This window comes from Cynoglossus semilaevis, chromosome 17 (genome assembly GCF_000523025.1).
Source record: "Cynoglossus semilaevis isolate Cse_v1.0 chromosome 17, Cse_v1.0, whole genome shotgun sequence".
Taxonomy (NCBI): Eukaryota; Metazoa; Chordata; class Actinopteri; order Pleuronectiformes; family Cynoglossidae; genus Cynoglossus; species Cynoglossus semilaevis.
Window position 1 is genome coordinate 9746404 of NC_024323.1, and position 15074 is coordinate 9761477.

The 15074-nt window shown below is 39.9% G+C and overlaps 3 protein-coding genes across 3 annotated transcripts in view; all 3 read left to right on the forward strand.

Moving 5' to 3' along the window:
- itgb3a (integrin beta 3a) overlaps nt 1-6144 on the forward strand; it is a 13777-nt gene extending 7633 nt beyond the window's left edge. Inside the window, 5 exon segments of the mRNA XM_025064586.1 lie at nt 3211-3433; nt 3698-3810; nt 3920-4045; nt 4406-4572; nt 4874-6144. Coding sequence (XP_024920354.1) covers nt 3211-3433; nt 3698-3810; nt 3920-4045; nt 4406-4572; nt 4874-4939 — 695 coding nt within the window. The 3' untranslated portion in view covers nt 4940-6144.
- A 161-nt stretch (nt 6145-6305) lies between these two features.
- On the forward strand, nt 6306-11658 carry mettl2a (methyltransferase 2A, methylcytidine). The gene is made up of 9 exons (XM_008329984.3): nt 6306-7372; nt 8288-8376; nt 8594-8847; nt 9519-9568; nt 9657-9717; nt 9821-9960; nt 10159-10265; nt 10994-11059; nt 11137-11658. Exons 1-9 carry the CDS (start codon nt 7221-7223, stop codon nt 11331-11333), a joined length of 1116 nt encoding a protein of 371 aa, XP_008328206.1. The 5' UTR covers nt 6306-7220; the 3' UTR covers nt 11334-11658.
- Nucleotides 11659-12248: 590 nt separating this feature from the next.
- The window catches only part of tlk2 (tousled-like kinase 2), an 11586-nt gene continuing 8760 nt past the window's right edge, over nt 12249-15074 (forward strand). Inside the window, exons 1-2 of the mRNA XM_008329985.3 lie at nt 12249-12955; nt 14639-14721. Coding sequence (XP_008328207.1) covers nt 14641-14721 — 81 coding nt within the window. The 5' untranslated portion in view covers nt 12249-12955; nt 14639-14640. The remainder of the gene's footprint in view (nt 12956-14638; nt 14722-15074) is intronic.

Consider the following 15074-nt stretch of genomic DNA (forward strand, 5'->3'; position numbering starts at 1 on the left):
CCCAAAACCCATGCTTCTCTAGTAAATGTCTCTCTGTCCACTTTCTCCTCTCTCCTCAAACAGGCGCTTCATGCTTTACTACGTTGTATTCATGACTTTTTTTTTCTCTTATCATGGCTTCCTTGTGTTAATCTCTGTAACTCATACACCTGATTTATGGCCTGGATTAGTGCACAGTTGAACCAAGTAGGATAATGTAAACATGACACAAGCAAGAATGTGATGTAAAAATAAAAGAACCAGCTGTTCTCATTTTAAGGTACACATTTTCAACACAGCATTTCTGAACTATTTCTGAAGTATCAGTTTTGAAATTTAGCGCCCCCCTGGCTGAATCAGGCACATTTGGACCCTCGCTGATATTTCACCACCACCCCCCATCCTCCATGTCTGATCCAGCTGGGCCATGACTCATGTGCCCTTTAAGTCATCCAGTGCCAGGCCCTGTTTGGTTTCTCGCTCATGGTTAGTCTGTTCTACCTTTGCTCTGAGGTCATTAAATCTGCCGATGAGCCACTGCGCTGACTAAGGCGGACTGTCATTAAATAATGGTTGCAGCACTACAACCTTGTCTGCTGGACTGATCTGGCTTTTGGAATGTCCTGTAAGGACTTGCTGCTGATGTGTGTTTGTTTGTGGCTTTACTTGCCAGAAAAAGTCCAAATATATTGTTGTGGGGAAACCGAGTCCTTGTAGGGACATGAACCCTCCCCTCACTGTGTCGGTTTGGAGCGAGGCTTAGGATTACGACTCAGATTAGAGTGGGTTGCATCATGGTGTGCGTGTGTATTTCCCCCATCATCACATATCTGATCTGTATTGCTTTAAAAAGGAAGTCTTCTGTTCAAGCCTTTTCTTCTTTGCCCATTACTCTGTCCAGGGTCCAGCCCTGGGAATGTGTGTGGTGCGTGTGCGTCCAGGAAGTTGTTTCCTCAATGTGTCACTGCTAGATAAGATTTCCTTCTCCAGTATTTTATGTCACTGGTTCATTTTTTTTGGAAATATCTGACCTCATTTATTGTTGAGATGTTGTTTTTCAATTTCTGAGCGTCCTACCGGCTAAATGAGACTTACTTTAAACTACTCTGCTGCTTCAAAACAGATGTGGTCTTATTCAATAATGTCTTGCCTTGATCTTAATTTTTTATAATAACCTTTTTCATTCTATTATTTAAATTACTTTTTAATATGAATTCGATTTTGGCACCCTTGAAGTTGGTTTCCTTTCTGTATTTTGGTCAAATCCAAATCATAGATGGTAATGTAGCTAGCTTGTAGCTAACTCTAGCTATTGCTTAAATGTGTTCGTTTTTGTTTATATCATTTATTTAGAATAACTTTAAGATTTGTATGGCTTATACCTGGTTAATCTTTTGGCTGTTGTTGGACAGGTTTGTTAGTTTTTGCCTGATATTTGGGTAATTTTTAGCTTTTTTTTGCAGCCTCAACCTAATGTTTGAGCTGTTTTTAGTCTAATTTGTGGCCACCTTTGCTTGACTTTGAACCTTTTAATTATAATTGAACTGAATATTAATTTATTCTAACATGGAGATTATTATGTAGCTATCACTATCATCAATCATTATTTGTAGCTACGTATGTTTGCTATATTTTTGGCTGATCTAAAAGGTAACAGTTGGCTGTGTTTTGGCTAATTTCCATTTCTTTTAATCTTCATTTATGACCAGGGGCCACATCAGCAATACAGTTCCCCTTGAAAGGCCGGTTGTAACTGGAAGACTGTATAAATCAGGGGTCCCCAACCCCTGGTCCGCAGAACAGTACCAGTCCATAGGTCATTTGGTACTGGGCCGAGGTGGGACTTATTTAAAGATAATCTGGAAATATTTTAAAATAATAGGTCATTCAGACTTTGATCCAAACAGAATAGAGTCTAAAAGATGTTTTATTTTGAAAATATAATGATCCTTCAATGCACTTTGGTACCAGTCTGTAGTACTGGTGGTACTGGCTGACCAGTCCAGACCAGGACCGCTAGAGGTAACTACTCCATAACAGACTAATACAGGTTTCTACAATTAGTTATTATTTATTCATGTACACTTAGGTAAAACGTGTTTAATTCAAAATGCACTAAAGTTAATAACTGGACAGCGGAGACTGTTCCTGTTTTTACTGCTGACTGTTTAACTACCACCACAGTAATGACTCTTTCCAATTGTTGTGCAAATGTATGGTCTCCTAGTCGTGCAATGTTTTTTAAAAAACATTTCACAAACAGCACAGCACACAAACCACAGACGCCCTGAATCATTGTCTGACTGTACTGTAATTTGTACTTCACAATCTTACTGCATGGACACACCCACCTGATTATAGACTAATAAATATACTCGAAGGAACATGTACAGAGATGCGATCTTTAGATTTGAAGTATTTATTCAGAGACACAAACAGACCGGCAGATGGTCGACAGCTGGAGTCCGAACACGGACAGAAGGCCTTTCTGTGTGTGTGTAGAGTTTGTATGTTCTCACTGAGTGTGTGTGGGTTTTCTCCAGGTATTTTTGTTTCCTCCTTGTGTCCAAAGACAAACTGATTGGGGATTATGATGATCAAAGAGTCCATGTCAGGGAATGTCCAAGTTTCCACCGAGGGACAGATTGTTTAAAGAAGACACTGGTGAAGCTAGCCAGACTTAACATGAAAGAACATCTGTGATTCATTCTTTAAAGCTGTATTTCAAGGCCCATTTAATTAAAAAAAATTGATAAAAGATTTACCCTTTTGTTTTGTCCATCCTGGTCTCTCCCTGTGAAAATCTCTTCCAAAAAATCACTTGTGCTGCTGTTCTTCTGTCAGGAATCACTCCTGACACCCGTCTCCACCTATTCTAACCAATGTACTTTTTTGCACCGTCTCTTGATGGTTGGTTGATGGATGGATGGTTGCCTTTCATTCTCTGCTCCCTACTCTCTGAACTGAACTTTTACCCCCAGCTAATACCAGTCTTGGATTGTTTTATGTCAGATGTCATTGCTGACTCAGACCCCACTGAGGTATCCAGTCATAGAAGTAGGGGGAATACAAAATGTGCCCCCCTGTGGCTGGGTTAAATGAAAATAGTTAAAAATGATAATTAAATTAAATTAAATTAAAATAAGTTTCCATTGTTTCTAATTGAACGAATTCAATTCCAATTGTTTTTATTTAAGAGTTCATCTACTGACTGTCTCATTGTTCTTTCAGACCACGGCAAGTGTAACTGCGGCTTCTGCCAGTGTGACGCTGGCTGGAAAGGGGAGAACTGTAACTGCTCTGCGCGTACGGACACGTGCATGTCCAGCATCGGTCTGCTGTGCAGCGGCCGCGGGAACTGCGAGTGCGGAGTTTGTCAGTGCACTCAACCTGGTGCCTACGGCGCCACCTGTGAGAAATGTCCCACCTGTCCTGATTCCTGCACCATCAAAATGTAAGTTCAGAGTTTAGATTAGCATGGCAGTGATGGGAATTTCCTCTTTAAAAATCATGTTAAAACGTTTCAGTTGATAACGTGAAATCCAGGGAAATGAGGGGAAAAAACTGAGTTAATGTGGTTGTATAAGTATCAACAAATTTAAGCCAAGACCATTTGTGGGTTTATTGCTGGGGGCAGCATATTCAGCAAAAGCTAAACGGGCCATATTCGGCCCCCGGGCCTTAGTTTGCCCATGCCTTAAATGTACTGTGTCTGCAGGGCGTGTGTTGAGTGTCAGCACTTCAAGAGAGGACAGTACATCTCTGACAACAGCTGCAACAGAATCTGCAGGGATGAGATCAGAGTAGTGGATGAACTGGGTGGTCACCTGGGTGAGGAACGTCACACTTTGCTGCTGAGAACGTTTTAATTCTTGTTGTTTGCGACTGATAAGCTACAACACACTGATGACACTGATGGTTTCTCCTCATCTTCTGACAGACTACGAAACGTCCACCACCAATGCAGTGAACTGCTCATACAAGGATGAAAATGACTGCGTGGTGCACTTCCAGTATCACGAAGATGAGAGTGGGAACTCCATTTTGTTTGTAGTAAAAGAGCCAGGTATTTAAAAAAAAGAGGTTTTCTTCACACATCTAAACTGCCAAGAGAGTACGCACTATATATTCTGAGTACATTCTAAGAGCAGAAGAGTGTGTTCTTACATGACACTTCAGTCTGACTCTGCTGCATCAGCGTAACAGTGCGTGTGTGTGTGCGTGTGCATCATAATAACATGTCCTGTCTGAAGAACAAATCACCTGCTAGATAACCACAGCTAGACTCTGCCACACCACAAACACCAAAACATGTCTCTGTTCTGGACTGTTGTGCAGTCGGAGTGTGACAGTAATGACTGTGCACCACTCCGTCACAGAAGCTAATGTTGAAAATAAAATGGTTTTAATGAACTGTGCCTTCCAGAATGCCCCGAAGGTGCAAACATCCTGGTCGTGCTCATGGCGACGGCTGGAGCTATTATTCTGCTGGGCCTCGCTGCCTTGCTCATCTGGAAGCTGCTGGTGACCATCCACGATCGCAGAGAGTTCGCTAAATTTGAAGAGGAAAGGGCCAAAGCTAAATGGGACACGGTGAGAAACTGTCAAATATTAAAGAACGTTAGTGGTTTGTTGTCACAGCAGCATGGCATTACAGCACGGGAGCATGAAAAATGAATAGATTAGTTGCTAATAGAGAGCTAATAGCTGAAAATACTTGTAATGGTCAAAGAGGAACTACAAACCGTCGAAAGATAAAAACTCACATATATGTCAGATGCAGACTCTGTCTGCCTTGTGCGATCCATCCTGTTTGACTAATCTACATTGTACAGTCACAGGAATCAGGAAGTTAACATTTAATCTGATTTTTTTTTCTGTTTTTATTTCCCAGGCCAACAACCCGTTGTATAAAGGAGCCACTTCAACCTTCACTAACGTAGCGTACCGAGGAAACTGATGAGCAAAAGGGTTGAGGAAAAACTCAGGGCTACATGTGGCATCACAGGAACCAATGGCAGAGAGTGTACACTGTCATGTGACCAGCTACTGTAGAAGAGACGTGTTTACTGCTGTCAATTGGTGTACGTGGTTCACTTTTACACACGGCGTCGCAGCTACAACGTTGGGATGGGATTCTAGCAGCAGCTGCTGTGGTACCGTGCATCATCTGGGGAAACTTTTGTGCCACTCCAACAACTGCTGTTTTTTATACACACACACACACACACACACCCTCAATGTACACTCCTTCACACTGTGTTGTCTGATACTGAGTGGAGCTTCACACGTGATCCTTAAAATAAATATGACGTAAATGAGAATGGTTGGATGGATGGTTGGATGGATGGTTGGATGCATGGATGGATGGATGACTGTAATGATACCGAAGCCACTTAGTCAGTAGGTGGACCACTGTGAGTGTATTGTGGTGTTTATCAGCACTGATGCTGCCCTCTGCCTGTATTTTATTTTCAATTGCACGTGTTTGAGGTGTTTAATTATAATTAGTGGTTTCTGTATCAAAGAACGGCATAATTCAAAGTTTTACTGCAATATTCAGGGGTCATCAGTGGCCACTGACCGGACCAGTAGTGAGGCAGGTTAAACTTCAAGTAAAGACGCAATTATTTTCCCATTAAAAATAATTTATTAAAATTGACTTTGAGGCAAGGAAATATTGATTTTATAAGTATTGTGAAAATTAGAATTATGTCTGATTTTAGTCAGAATTCTGACATTAAGCCCTAATATATATATAAATATAATGTATATATATACGTAGTTCAGTTAAATGTTTACATTCCATCTCATCAACTATCCTCAAATATTTGTCCTTTTGATGGTACTGTAAATATTTAGTGTTTTCTACTTCTGCAGGACTTTGATACGCTCACAGTGATTTTATTCTATTTCTGTGTGTTCAGGTGAATTTGTTATTGCTCATGTACAATCCCTGATTGTACCAGGTGGGTCAGACACACACGTGGATAAAAAGGCATTTGAAAATCAAGTGATCCAACAGATTTTAAGTGATGTTGTTAGGGTTTGTAACTTTATTGTGTTTTACTTTTATCTAGTATGCACTTACTGTTTCAATCTTCTCTCAGGATATGGTGTGAAGGGTCACTGTTTTGCTTTATGTGTTTGCACACAAAAAAAAAAACAAAACTAGTTTTGTGTTTGACTGGGTTTTTTTTTTGTACGTTGTGAGACAAGACACATATGTACTGTGTCAGTACACACAACATCACTAGATAGAAACCTAGATTGTGGCGGAATCTTCCTGTATTTGGTGATAAACAGAAATGTGTTAAATACATGATACATTCGATTTCTCAACCACATGCATGTAATGACCCATATATTTATATTAACACACGTTAATTAACCCGTTATTTTTATATACAGCAGATGGCACTGTCAACACAGGAATAAGTTGAATTTACTTCGTATAAATTCTCACAATCAGATTTCCTGGTTCAATTAACATTAACACTGACTCTATCACTCAGCTCCAGTTGAAAAACTAGTTGCATATTTACATACATTTATATTAATGTAGTAAATTGTAAATAGAAAGGCCCAGCCTTCTATGTACATTTACGATGAATAAGGCCACCCCCACAAAACAACTGATGCATCTTGATTTACGTGTAGATATCAGTGCGTCTTCAAAATAATTTCATAAAACACCACTAATTGTCGACACATTTCAACTTGTCTTTTATTTCTTCAGTCCAATTTTTCCTGTCCTACAGTATTTGAGCGCTCAAACCAGACCAGCGCTCCAACAATACTGGTAGAGACCATTCTGGTATTTGTCGCCCTCTAGTGTATGGTAATTGCACTATAGTAATGATGCAGTCCAAAATTGACCCTGCCGTGCTGAACAGGTACTGTAGACTCACGATAGAACTCAACGCTGCTAGTAGTTGTAGGCTATTGATTATAATATTTCTCCTTACGTAATAGTGCGTTTACACTGACCAGTTTTACAATATTTTAAGCTTTACATATTTTTATTCTCCAAAATGTACCGGACATACTCAGTATTAATATGCTATAAACCACAAGAACGGTTTAATAAAAAGGGATGACTTTTACAGTTTAAAGTTTTTATTTTGTACCATTACACACTGTTTGCGCAACTACAATTTATTCAAAGATGAAAGGTTTCACATTTGCGAGGTTCTTTGAAAGCAGCACTCATCAACGCACATGCTTTCGTCACTTCCAAAATGGCAGCGCCCCATGGCGTGTTGGCCGTGGAGGGAGACGGCGGAGATTCTGGACCTATTCTGTCAGATTCATCCTCCGAGGATGTGAAAAGACCTCAGTTCGGCACACGGTTCCTCAGCGACCCTCGACAGGTCTTCCAGCACAATGCGTGGTCAGTGAATGAGAGCGGTAAAAGCAGTGGTCGTGCAGGACTGTACAGTCTTTGTTGCTGATGTTTAATTTCACTGTAAAATTGAGATTGGGCTATGGCAGCAAATGATTCTTTTTTATGTGCTCCGGTATTTAAAAATATACAATTAAATATAAATAAACACAATTTCAAGAAACTCTCAGCAAGCCCTTTAGAAATCGTTTTTTTGACTGCCTTTTCCTCACACATAACATGTAAACATTTAAGGTGATGTTTTTAAATTTCCATTTCTTGCACTAAATTGGTTTGTTTATATGATTTTCTCACTGTATGTTTCTTATTGAAGAACTGCGGTTCTCAAATGGAGGGTTTGGACCCCAAAGTGGGTCTCAGGGAGATGATGACATTAAAGTCAGTTTTTCAGCAAATCGTGTCTTAGTAGAAACGTTTAATCCACCTTAAATTCATTATGGATCTGTGGTTAATTCTCCAAAAACTCAGTTCTGGTTTGGAACTGAATGTTCTAATGATTGTTTGACCATGTCAACGTTTATTTGAATTATATTTCTTTCATTTTTTTTGACATTTTATTGATTGATTGAAGTTAATTGAAGCTGAATTTGATCAATTATTATCTAATATTTTTACCTGATATTTTTACCTTCAAAAACATTTTAAAAGTATAATAGCTCCATATATAAACATTGTTTTAAACACATGTATATTTTTGAATGTGTTTATTGTGATAACTCCCTGGTCGTGTCGGAGGACTGAGTATGTTGACTCAGGTTTTACTGTGTCCCTGTTGATGCTGCTGCTGGGAAATGTTTCAGCCAAGTCTAAAGTTTCTCATTTTCAGCGCTGCCAAGTGTTTCTGTGCTGTTTTTCACCACAGCCCTCCACCCACTCTGGATATTGATTTTCCGTTGTCAACAGGGACAATGTGGAGTGGAGCGATGAACAAGAAGCCGCCGCTAAGAAGAAAGTCCTAGAAAACAGTCAGCCTCTACCTTCAGAGAAACAAGGTTGCTGGGTTTTTTTTTTGCCACAGAGACTTGTTTACTCTCTCCTGTTTTAAGTGAAAATTAGCTTCTTGTTACTGAGTTTATACATTTGTTATTATCAGTTATTTATTTTCTTCCACAGTAGCCCTCAAAACTGTACTTGATGCAGTGTAAACACCAGTTGACGTGACAACTGACAACTGACAACTGAACTCCAGTCCTTACTTTCTTCTTTCAGAGGAGTTCGACGGCCGAGCCAACGAGTATTGGAACGAGTTTTACACGATCCATGAGAACCGTTTCTTCAAAGACCGACACTGGCTCTTCACGGAGTTCCCAGAGCTGGCACCACAGCACTGCCTGAACAATGAAGCTCACCGCAGTGCCTCAGACATCGGTGACGGACAGCGAGACTCTCTGGACCAAGAACAGAGAAGGAATGTTGCCTGTGGTGACTTTCCTGGCTCCTCCGCAACGTACCGCGTTCTGGAGGTGGGGCCATTATTCCTCAATGTGATGATTTTACCATAAATCAGTGACAAGTCCTCATCCTGTGCAGTGAGTTGATAGATTTCAGGAGATGTTGCCAGCTGTTCAAAAACTGTACAAACATAAGGCAGAGTTTAAAAGGCAGACTGTAAGACAGAAGTTAATATGCCAGAGAATATTATTTCAAGTGTTACAAAAACAGACTTTCTTTATAAACACTATGTTTCTACTGCTCTTTACAGTGACTAAAAACAAACACTGTGGTGTTTTGTAATGAACTGCATCATATTGCGTTGCCCTTGTGATCACATTTTGAGCATATGACAGCGCTAACAGCACACTCTCACAGATTGTCTTTTCACGTTGGATATACATGTTGTAAACATCTACTTTAGTTAGGAATACTTTGTCTGTGAAAGACCACGTGGATCAATTCCTTCGAGTAATCGTTAACTACAAAGTACCAAACTGGGTTTAGAAAACTACAAAGTACTCAGAGTAATCGTTAACTACAAAGTACCAAACTGGGTTTAGAAAACTACAAAGTTAGATTGAATAACAGTTTAAAATGGCTGTGTGCAAACATGGATTAAAAACACTAAAAAATAATTTTTAAACTTCATAAGAGCCAACGAAACATTTACAAAGATTTTGTTTTCTTGTTTTTGGTACAGGTTGGCTGTGGTGTGGGAAACACAGTTTTCCCAATACTGAAGACTAACAAGTACGTGAAGACCAGACGCAGTAAACATGTCCATGTTTGAACAGTGAGATACAATGTACGCTAAGTAACTTTAGCTTTGCTTTCCCAGTGACCCAGGACTATTTGTCTACTGCTGTGATTTCTCCAGCACTGCAGTGGAGCTGGTGAAGGTGAGATGGTTGAATCAACCTGAGGGTAACATGTCAGTAGGCATTTACTTCCTAAGCAGTTTTTGGCCAAATGATGAATTTGGACGACCGTTTGTATCATTAGACCAATCCGGAATACGACCCTGAGCGTTGCTTGGCCTTTGTTCACGACCTGAGTGACGCTGAGGTCGATTACCCCGTCCCCGACGGAACCCTTGATGTCATCGTGTTGATCTTTGTGCTTTCTGCATTGCATCCAAACAAGTAGGAACTTCCTCTCTTAATTTCCCCACTTGTGATTTCACACATTTTCTTCGGTTCTTTTTTTTAATATGTTAGCTTCCTTTTTAGAATTAGCTCATCCTTTATAAGTTCTTGTACTTCCTTAAATGTGTTTTATATGAAGTAACGTCACGTTCCTGTGTGTAATATGTGACCTACTCACATAAACCCATCTCTCAGGATGCAGGCGTCCATCAGTAGATTGGCACGACTCTTAAAGCCCGGGGGAGTGATGCTGCTCAGGGACTACGGACGTTATGATATGGCACAGCTTCGCTTCAAGAAAGGTCGGTCAGTTGGAAAACTCAGCAAGAATGACTCATTATAATTGTTAGGGGAGTTTAACAAGTTAGCATTCTACCAATTTCTTAAAGCCTGAAATACATCTTTTAGATTGGATTAGATTAATTTAGATTTGATTGATCCCTCACTGGGAAAATTCAGTTTTTCTTATTATTGATTTTTAATGTATTTTATATGACTATATATTGGTCAAAAATACACTCTGCTGTTTCTCAAACGATTAAGTTGCAGAGCTTTAAAATGTCCTGGGACTAAAAATTCACATTTTGTCCTTTTGTTCATTCCCACAGCGGGAAGTTTTTTTTACTGCAAATCACTTCCTCCATTAAGTTTTGGTTGTCGCTGCGTTTTTGTTTAAAATTGGAGCTTGTTTTCTAACGCTTCATCGAGCGGATCAAAGCATAGGAAATAATAGTAAAAGAAAAACTAAACATTTAATATTCAAGTTTGGGAAACCACATTCAATTATTAAATTTTTCTAAAATAAGGATTGTGGCTCTCGGCTGGAGCATGAATGCAGTGTTTATTACTAGACTGCGATTGTAAAGTATGATCGAATACTTAAAAAGAAAAATTCACTCCACAAACAAAGGATTTATGGTGATCACTGTTAAAAGCAAGACAACATTGTGCGCCCGTTTTAAAAGTGCACCGTAACATAAAATGTAACTGCAACAGTTGTTGATTTGCAGTCGTTTGTTTATATTGTAAGGGAGGTGTCTGTCGGAAAACTTCTACGTCCGAGGCGATGGCACAAGAGTCTATTTCTTCACCCAAGGTAGGGAATCCTACTCTCTGAGATTTTCTAGAATCAGTGTTGTATTATATTGTGTAAAAATCTTCTGTTTACTCCAGACGAGCTCCATGAGCTCTTCGCTGCAGCAGGGCTTCAGAAAGTGCAGAATCTTGTGGACCGAAGGCTGCAGGTGAACCGAGGAAAACAGCTGACCATGTACAGAGTGTGGATCCAGTGCAAGTACAGCAAGGCTCCAGCTCAGCCCTCTGAGGCAGAGGAGAAAACCCACCGTGCTTTGACCCAAACTGGGAGCTGATTTTCAAGTGATACTGGTCCTTTCTACCAAGACCACAGAACGGGACGTTGCCTCGCTCTGTTGTTGAGTTGTTGAGAATGGAGTGCAAATTGACGGCAACTTAGACAAATCTGCTCTGATGTACTGCTGACGGACAGGTTTTAAGGTTCATCGTCCTGATGATTCTGATTCGTCATTTTCTGGTGATCAGTTCAGAGGAAGGGCTGGACACCCTCGGATAAATTCAGCCACAGGCTGGTTTTAATGATGAAAGTGTTTGGTATTGATTTTAAAGAAAGATAATCCTTTTGTACTTGAAAAATCAATAAAAATCAACTGAACAGTAGTGTGGTAACCATTTTCCTTGAACTTGATGTTGACCCTTTATAAAATATTAATATTAAAAATAAAACCTGGTACTTTTACTTAATTACTTTTACCTTTTACCCCGTCAGTATTTCTAGGCTAACTTTTTATTAAACCATACTTTTTGCTAACTGATCAATGGGAAAATGCATTCCATTTAATGCCACTTTTATATTAATGAATATGAAGTTTAATATCTTCATTTGGTTACATAAATAACAATAATAAATACATTTATATAAATTGTAAACTTGACCCTCTGACATGATTTGGATGATTTTTATTCTATATATTTATCTGGTCAGTCTCTAAACATTTATATTTTTCAATGTTTTTTAAAAAAAATGTTGATTATAATTTATTATTATATATTATATATATTATTATAATAATATATATAATATATAAATACATTTAGAAAGATATACAGGAGTCTTTACACACAAGGACACGCACACACTTAGGTGTGGGTGTGAACATAATTGTAATGGTAACTTTGTGATAAGTGATCATTTTGATACTTGTGTGGGTGGGCGCAGTGAAATTGTGTGGCGTACACGGGGTTTTGCCATTGGTCCGAACAATGATTTGGGGGCAGGCTGAAGTGAAGAAGGTGAAAATTCTTAAGCAATCTCACGAGAAAATGTGTGATTTTCCTGATTATTGTTTACATTGCAAAAACATGAGAACAGAACCGAATTGATCCAGTTTCAACTGAAACGGATTGCAAAAGCACAACTTCCGAAACGGGATTGGTTTTATTGCCCTGCAGCATTTGGACTCGAACTTTGTTTATGATCGACCTGGAAAAAGCCAGGACCCGAAATCTATCTCACCACCGGGGGAGAAAAGAAAGGGTAAGGGGGGTAACTATATACCACTGACTTAAATGCATCATTAATACCTGGTGGAAAAGACGCAGAATCTTGGGGGTCGCCATTGTGTGGAAGGACGAGATACATTGAAGTCACCACGGAATGGTCCTTAGAAAGAGGGAGATGTGATGGGGATCCCCGTCTAAGGAAAGAACGGAAAGGCGGGTTTGGGATACCCGGAGCTGTCGCTTAAGGCCTCCGTGGGAACCCTCCGCGTAGTCTCTTCGAACTACGCCGCACGTAAGTGCGTCTTCGACTGGAACAATCGGCAACGCGAGGGTCGAGGCTGTAGTTACGGCCTTAGCCTGGGAGGGTCTGCCAAGCGCTGGTCAGACAACGGGGACGGTTATTTGGATGATCAGGAGCCCCTTAGGAGGACGGAGAGATATTTTAAAAATAGCAGTAAGTATTTTTTAAAGGCTTCGCTTTAAACATATTCGACGCTTGTCTTTTTATGGAGTGCAAATAGACTTCATGGCCTGAGATGCTTTTTGACAGACGAGTCAGCGCTACCTTGTGCTAAATAGCATAAGCTAACTAGCATCGGCTGTTTGACGCGTTTAAAGAGCCGTCATTTTATTGTTATATGGCTGACTTCAGGAGATGATTTAAATGCTTGTTAACCGGAGGCTAATAATTCATCTATTAAAATGTTAATATTGAAATAGTTTCCCTTGGTTAAATGATATGCTAGCATGTTAGCTTATATATTCAGTGGTAGCTTGTCAGTCAGTGATGGCAATGTTTTATGTCTTAAATTCTAAGGCGAACCATTATGAGGAAAACGCATACTCGAATAAATGCAGACACACTGAAAATGTTTCCCCAAATAAGGTATAAAGTCGCGGATTACGTTTTTCATTTTAATGTATGCAAGTCAAAGGTATAGCTGTTATGATCTGGGCGTGTAACTTTAACGTTAACCTTTGCACAAACACCAAGACCAAGCACCATTTGTCTGTAGTGACATTTTTGTTACAGCTCTGGTTTTATTTGACATTATTCTTAATAAATTGCTTTTTCCTAACTTCAGCATCATGTAACTTGGTGCCCATATCGCCAGGCGTTATGTGGTTAAGCTGTATTTTTTAGGTAGTGGCTCAGTGACACACATCTGGCCTGTGAGTTGATGCTCCATCTTAAGCCATCGAAACTTAAAAGTCAATACTACCAAAAATAACGTGTGTAATTTCTCATTCCCAAAAGTTAATTTGTCAGAGCTGTCAATTCATAGTCTACCTGTGTTTGTGTTTTTATTCATTAGGAGAAAGTGTACTCAAGTCAGAAACATTTGTGCCTTTTCTCTGTAGGTTTTTGTGCTTAATGTGGTCAGATGAGCTCAAAAATAAATCGTTTTTAATTTGTATTTGGCATAATTTTGTACAAATACTTAAACACACTGCACTTAAACTAGTATTGCAACTATTAGCTAAACACGTTTTGCTGTTATAAGCACATAGTCGCAACAAGGATTCTGAAAAATACATATGGATAAATTAGGTATTATATAGTGGGGGTACTAACTGTGGCAGTGACATTGTGAGCTGTAATGAGCTGACAGGTAGCCTACTAGACTCTGAAGGCTGTCCTCTTGCCACTTGAAACAAGGTGCAGATGGAACACACCTAGTTGTCGGTGTTGGCGTTGTAAATTGGGACATGTCAATTCCAGAGACTCTAATCCACACGTGGGAGCAGCCGCAGTCTAGATTCAGTCTGACCACGGTGAATTAATGATTTGCACGTAGGAGACTAAGCTAACCAATGGGTTATATATAATAACTGGAAAGGCTAGAGTTTCAATTTGTCGTTTAATGAAGGTATATGTAGTTTTTAAATTTGGTACACTAATCTAAGTTGTACTTGGAACTGACGTGACTAAACTGGTGTTTGCTTAACAGCCATGATAATGGCAGACCTCATTGTCTGCGTTACTGATGAGTCAGAACAGACATTTTCCAATCCATATATCTAAAAACAGCCGTGACTCATCACAACCAGTTCCTTTCGAAATAGTGTTATGTCATTCCCATTTCGAATCACCAAGCCTTACAATGCTTTTTTAATCTGGGCTCTGTCTCTGCAGCCATGATGGAAGAACTGCACAGCCTGGACCCCCGACGGCAGGAGCTGCTGGAGGCTCGCTTCACCGGAATTGGTGTGGCTAAGGTTTGTGTTGCAGCATATCTCCCGGACACAGCGCAGTGATGAATGAACTGTCTTCCGTCAATGTGCTCACAAATACAGATTTTATTGTGGAAACAAATTAGCGAATCTCTTCCTTTCTCTTTGTCCGACTCCGCCACGGTATTATTATGCTGGTTGGCCTGGACAAGCTTGGCCTCGCTTCTTGTCTTTGTCTGTCTCTGGAGAAGGTTGAGCTCTGTCTGTGTTTTTTGGCTGCTGTGATATGGCATCTCTCCCTGGCTCATGATGTAGTGGCTGTATATGCGAGTGGCGATGCCTGCCAGAAAGGCCACAGACGGGACAGGGGTGGGTAAGGGAATAGGAGAGAAGTTTGA